The sequence below is a fragment of the Ictalurus punctatus genome, chromosome 18 (assembly GCF_001660625.3).
Source record: "Ictalurus punctatus breed USDA103 chromosome 18, Coco_2.0, whole genome shotgun sequence".
Lineage (NCBI taxonomy): Eukaryota > Metazoa > Chordata > Actinopteri > Siluriformes > Ictaluridae > Ictalurus > Ictalurus punctatus.
In genome coordinates, this window is record NC_030433.2 from 3138813 (window position 1) to 3145707 (window position 6895).

At 41.0% G+C, this 6895-nt stretch overlaps 1 protein-coding gene across 3 annotated transcripts in view; it reads right to left on the reverse strand.

Moving 5' to 3' along the window:
- Positions 1-963, reverse strand: part of nsmfa (NMDA receptor synaptonuclear signaling and neuronal migration factor a) — a 39930-nt gene extending 38967 nt beyond the window's left edge. For all 3 annotated transcript variants that reach the window (XM_053687941.1, XM_053687940.1, XM_053687939.1), the window contains exon 1: positions 317-963. In XM_053687941.1, coding sequence (XP_053543916.1) covers positions 317-350 — 34 coding nt within the window. In that variant the 5' untranslated portion in view covers positions 351-963. The remainder of the gene's footprint in view (positions 1-316) is intronic.
- Positions 964-6895: the final 5932 nt, after the last annotated feature.

Here is a 6895-nt window from a genome sequence, read left to right on the forward strand (position 1 = left end):
ATCATGTAGTCTGAATGCATTGCAGAAGTGGCTACAGTCATGGGCTGTCGTTATCACACACGTTAAGCTGCGGAACCACTCGTGCACTAAACGACTCATTGCTCAATTAGAACGCACATGAGATTATGATCACTTTTACAATAAGGACACAAGTGGAAAACACCTGCATTGTGTTCATCCCGGTTCAGTGATGCGTCCTTGGGGTAAGGAGATCAAGATCGTGCTGAAAAGATATTTCAGCGCGTGCTTAGACAGAGACATGGGGCAGATTGATGTGCACGCGCATGTGGACACCAAGTGGAAAGCTCGTGCTCACCTAACTTTTGCTGCCACCGATGAAATAGCATCATTCCTCAGATTCCTCCTCTTGGACACGGCGGTTCCCATGCTGGCATGGAAACAACGGCGGTCAGAAAGCGGATCATTCCAAAAAAAGATCACGACGCAGAGAAAGGGGGTGGGGGGTTGTAAAAAAAACAACAAAAAAAACAAACAAACACCGTCGTTAATCACGCGTCCTCTTATGAACCAAAAAAAAAAACCCCCACACAAAACCGTCCAAAAAGCGTAAGCTATGTGAAGAACAGAAGCAGCATGAGCTGCGCCTGGCTCGGGGTTTTTGCCTGCACTACGCAGCGGCTCGCTCACAGAGTAGAAAGAAATGCAAGAGAGAAATAAATAATAAATAAATAAAACGCACAGAGACGCCCCGCCTCTTTTTTTCAGCTCCCCATTCAGCACCGCCTAAGGCCAGGTAATAAGGGGCGTGTCTGTTTCGCTTGGCGGAAAGGATGGGCGTGTCAAATAAGGCACGCCATATATGGTCACGGAATTTCGCCGCGTGAAACTGTATTTAATTCAAACAGTTCAAACAAGGACGCACGTTTAACGGTCATCCTGACAGCGTTCAAAATGGCATACTCGATTCTCTACCCTACAGCCTCGAGTTCACAGACCCTCCCTCAGAATTTAATGGTTAAAACCTAAAAGGAGTCGTTAGTGTTGGGGTCCGAGTCCAGCTTTGTCGAGTTTGAGTCCAGACAAAGTCGTTAAGGAATCGAGTCCGAGTCCAAAAGGAGCCGAGTTGGACTCGAGTCTGAATTGAATTGATCTTGCAATTTTCTTGTAAACTCAACACTGAGGTGTTAAATTGATGTTTTAACGTTCACAAACCAATGACAACAAAAAAAAAATACCACTATTACATCTTGATATTGCCATGTAATTTGTATTTTTTTCATGTCATGAACCATTAGCATCTCAGCTAGTTTCCAGTCAAAAATACTTTCAAAGAAAAAAAAAGGGATATAGATGGACATGTAGAGCTTTTATTATATTGCAAGTGTATGAAAATACAAATTATTTTCAGCCCGGACTACGCAGCAAATTGTTATAAAGGCTGAGAAAGAGAGAGAGAGAGAGAGAGAGAGAGAGAGAGAGAGAGAGAGAGAGAGAGAGAAGGGGAGAGAGTACAGAGTAGAGTTACTTTGCTATATGCTATATTTAGCATAGCAGAGGGTCATAACAACAAGCTTAGTGCTTTATTACTGCTTTAATCTGTCTGTGAATGACAATAAACTCATTTCTGAGCACTGTTCTTGTAACTTTTTTCATTCCTAAAACAAAAAAAAAAAAAGAAGAAAAAAAAACTCTCCCTATCAGCAGAGTTTATGATCTTTAATACATTTTACGTGAAATTCAAGACCGGAATCACCAAATGCTAATGTTTAGGGTTGGGCGATACGACTACAATCTTATTACACGATAACGATACGTTTTCTCAGGTAGGTCTATCAGTAGTATTCAAGTAAGGTATACTAGGGAAACTGAATAAAGCGACTAAATGTCAAATAAAATAGACTTGGGGTGCCAATATGTTGGCACCAACATGTTGGTGGCTTAGTGGTTAGCACGTTCGCCTCACACCTCCAGGGTCGTTGTTATTTATTTTTCATCTTTCTTTTCATGTTACACACGACGTGGACTCGACTGTACTCTGAAAAATTTCCGAGCCCGTGTCGAGTTCGAGTACAAATTTACCCGAGTGCGTGACAAGTCCGGGTTCGTTCATAATCGGACTCGAGCCCGGACGCGGGTCCGAGCCAGGGATCGAGTACACCACCTCTAGTGGTCATTATGAAACATTACTATAATAATTACTATAATGACACAACTACAGTGTATAACAAATTTACCGTTCTGTATCCGTTAGCAGTCAAAGCTATTAACGAGCTTAAGAGGAAAAGCCTAATAATATTAAAGAAAATCTCCAACCTGAAACACAATAAACATGTTTATATTGAAATATCTGTGATGTGTTTAGCGATTTTGGTGCTAATTGGTTTGTTAATGCTGCATTTCTGTGAGAAGTTAACTGTTGTGTGCCATGCTATCGTCACAGGGAGACATCGCTAACGCAGTTAAAACGGTGTTGAATAGAAGAAAATGTTCAACAATTTCAAACATAATCGATAACGGTCAGGTTTCACGGTCAGCTCCTAAAAGCAATAGAACAAAAACTTCTTTTCCAGCTCACTGTTTTCCAGCAACATTCAATATTTATGGCATTTGGCAGACGCCCTTAGCACGTTAATGAGAAATCCAACATAGAAGTAGTGGTGACAATAAATTTTGGACTCAAATTTCCAGAGCGCAATGCAGCTATATACAACACAGTTGAGCTGAGTTACAGCAGAGGCTTGGCTTGGCTAGTAAGTGATCTACGAGATGTCCGAGATCAAGGACGGCAGATGAATTGCCACTGGTTTCACTAGCTGTGGGCAGTCAAATGGCATTTTGGCAATAGGAAACCATTAGTCAACAGCAATCAGCAAAACAATACGCAAGTTCAAATAGACCAACAAAAAGTCGTCTCAATTACAAAACAAATCTCTTGCATAACTGAAGACCACATAAATATTTATATGCAGGTCATTCAGGACGGATTTTTTTTCCTTTAAAGCCAAAACATATGTAGTGAAGGAGAAGATATTTAAGTCAGACAAAACAGTGTTTGTATGCAGAAGAGGGCGGATCGCCCTTTCCTCTGAATGTGTTAAACGCTGGCCTGTGACGCAGCATGAGCAACAGTTTGAAAAGATGCAGTTGGCTGGGTTTATGTCTCACAGAGGAAACTGCCCCAGTTACCTTCTCCACCAGTTTTCTGGATTCTATTTTAAGTAATCACACTGCAGAATGCAGTACATTAGGGTCATTAATTAGATTTGACACGGGGCCAAATCCTAGTGGAGCAAATGTCATGTGGGCCAGCGCAAGCAATGTGTATATATAATCAGACAAAGGGGACGAATTACTGTCACTCTAAGCAGTTTTGGAACATATCACTCCACACCATGAAAGGAAAAGATGAAAGGAGGGATGCACAAAATAAACAACACAACAGTGAGCGCGCACACACACTCACGGTGCAGAAAGTGCAGAGCCGATTTACCCGCCAGCTCTCAGTCACACTGTTAAAGGGGATGAGTCTACATTAGCAAATAGGTTATATCCAGGGTATGCAGGAGAGGGAAGAGAAAAGCAAATGTGAAACAAGATATATGATCTAGAAAATAGCACAGCTTGTTGTTATATTTGCTCTGTTCGCTGTACTTGCTTTAAAGACCAAATGCAAAGAAGGTACTTTGATTGATAAAGAGTTACAAATGCAGCCAAAATGATGGTCTGAATGAGTTTATTCTATAGGAAAGAAGAGAAATGAAGACATTGTCTCCTGCATACAAACTCAGTTGGATGATAAATGTGTGCCTGAGTTCCTGAAGCATCACGATCAGCCTGACCTACCAATAAACATCTTAATTAACAAACACTCAATCAGGCTGAATAAACCACCATTTCTTGTTTGCACTCATCCCTGTTGTCACTCTCTCGATTGGTAGTCTCTCCATGCGGTCACTGTGCAAAAGAATCGACTCGGTGTGTTTGGGGTCAAACTAAAGCTGCTTCTTTAGTTTTGAATCAAAGCTATTAGCCTCACGTTCCAAATATCCACATCGGTACCTGTACTCCGATTTAAATCCGCAGTAGGCGTGGCCTACTACAGAAATAGATTCAAATTTGAACATGTAAATAAATATGAACAGACCCTGCAAAACATCACAAAGAACCCAGCTAGCACTTAATTCTAAAGAATTAAGTCGGTTCTGTTTATAAGAAATAAACAAACTAGTCGCCTAACCACTGAACCACTGTGACCAGGCAGTTCCTAAGAATCCAATAAACATTTTTTTTTTCTTCATCCCATAAACATCATATATTTATATACTGTATATGAATGTATATCTGAATAGAATTGCTCACTGGCACTTGCATGGATGTACAACTTTTTTGTTGCATCCCACGTGGTCCCCAGTCCCAATGTAGACGTCTAGTCTCAACCAGATACCCTTTGAACCTTCGGGCAAGCTTTGTAGAAATAAACTAATAGTGTGCCACCTATTCATGTCTGTATTCGTATCTATTCAGAACACATTATCTGTTCATTCCATATAATATATTATAGTATTCCTAACATCCATAGTTGCTAACAACTTACATGAACCTATAGTTTAGCATTGTAAAAGTTGCATCATCGTACACTCACCTCAAACTGTGTGAGGTTCTTCAGTATCTCAAACGGATTGTTTATTTGCTTTCTGTCACTGTGACACTGTTATTTAAAATAAAATAAAAAAAGACAAGCACATTGTATAGCTAAAATCTATAGTTACTATACTGAAGCCGGAATAACTTGGCACATAGTTTGGTTTCACTCATCATAAGCATCAAACCCTGGCAAGGTGGAATTGTGGAATTCCACCTGAAGGTGGAATTGTGCATTAGAAGTGATTCAGATAATAATATCGTTCCATTTAATTTTGGGCGCTTTTATTCTGCTATTTGGAAGGGGGGAAAAATCCATTTTAAGTCCCAGAGAATATAATGTACTTCTAGTTTAGTTTAAAAAATTGTTATACTCCCATCAAAGTGTGAATAAATCAAGTAGATATGATGAGCATAGTTTAAATGAAACAAAAAGTTATAATGAAACACTGTTCAAGCCACAGCTGAATGTATGAATCAGACCAAATAATTTAATAGTGTAATGAGTATGATTGATTGACATCCTTCTGTTGAAGACGCCCAGCCTTCTATGACAAGCATTGAGAATCAGGACAGTTAACACTGGGCATGAGGAAGGAATACACCCTTGATGGGACATCCAATGTAGCAGAGCTAATCCACCTACTGCCATGTTTTTGGACAGTGGGAGGAAACTATGTGAAACCTCACACAGACAGAAACCCGAGCTAGGGGACCAGGGTCGAAGCAGGGATCCTGACGCTGTGAGGCAGCAATTCTACCTGCTGCAGCACCATGATGCCCAATTACCACTGGGAATGAACACAGTAGATCGCACATGATCCGTGATCCTCCATGCTGCCCGAGAGTCTTAATCGTCACTTTGACCCAGACAGTCTGGCGCTTCTGCTTTTGCCGCAGTTTGATGTCCGCAATGTCAAAGAGCACACGCCGCTTCTCCTTCATCTCGTAGGATAGGATGCATATATATATACACACACTGGTGAATTGTATGTACACAGCAAAATCCTCAGCGATGATTTAACACCCAGAGTGTTGAATTTACACCCTACAGTGTTTATACAAGTCCACTGGACACAAATGAACACTCGGGGTGTTTATTCAACACCAGGGATTTTACTGTGTACAAACGCTCTCCATCCAGAATGCTTCATTTTAACGGCAAGAAAACTGGGTCGTTGTCAAACGTCGAATGCATAGTCGCGCCACCCACTGATAAATATTACTATGGCAACCAGTAGTAGGAACGCCTACTCCTTCATAGTACACAAACTGGAGACTTGCAGCGATAAAAATCACTGTCTGTGTGAACGTACCTTAAATGCTAGAGTGTAATGATTGTTGTTGTAAATTTGCATTATACAGGCGCATACTTGAACGATTTACCAACCACGTTCGACATCCGCCCCTATTCGTGCATTCAAATTGAGTACTGAGTTCATGTATTTTCCCTTTTTTTAAAAAATTTTTTTAGGTGCAATAGGTGCACTTAGGTGTGCAATACACTACAGATGCAGTGGATAAAGATAAGGTTGAAAAGAAACTTCAATTATTCCTTAAAGGTGCATTAGGTTAGATTAGTCTCCCTGCCAACCCCCAAACACCCCCCCGGATTAGGTCTCTAACAGTTTAGTGGGTTCGACATTTGAATGATTCTCACCCATGTTCACGAAGCTCCGCCTCCACAATCTTAGTTGGCCCACAGAGCGTCTATAAATCGACTGACGGGAGACGCATCCGAATACAAACAAGTATTCCAGACCCGAGGTCAGTTTTCCCAACAGGTTTTCACAGAGACTTAAGACACTTTTGCGAAGGCCATGGCTTAATCCATTTGTTTAAAATCACACTCTACATATCTTCCAGGTTATTATTTTTTTTTTAAATCGACTATTGCACGTTTAAACGATGAAAATCTATACGTTTTGAGTAGAACAGTAAAAACAATCGTGTGCTATTAATATAACATAATATTGACAAAATGTAGCGGCGATGAAAAGATCATTAGCAGACAGGTTATGTGACTATGTTAAAGGTCACCGTGAGGCCAGGCCAGTGTAGGTCAGAGTCCCCATCACCTCACTCTACATCATCTCTGAGTGCCCTTTAGCGGTGTGAGAGATTAGATCAGGATGCAGTACAACAGTTTGTCTGCTGCTCGTTTCAACAGCTTCTGCTACAAAGGGCAATCTCTCACATCTACTCTGCTTCATCAGTCTGTCCGAGACATATCCAAACACAGCCCCCTCCTCGCACACACACACACACACACGATTGAAATGGCGGCAACATT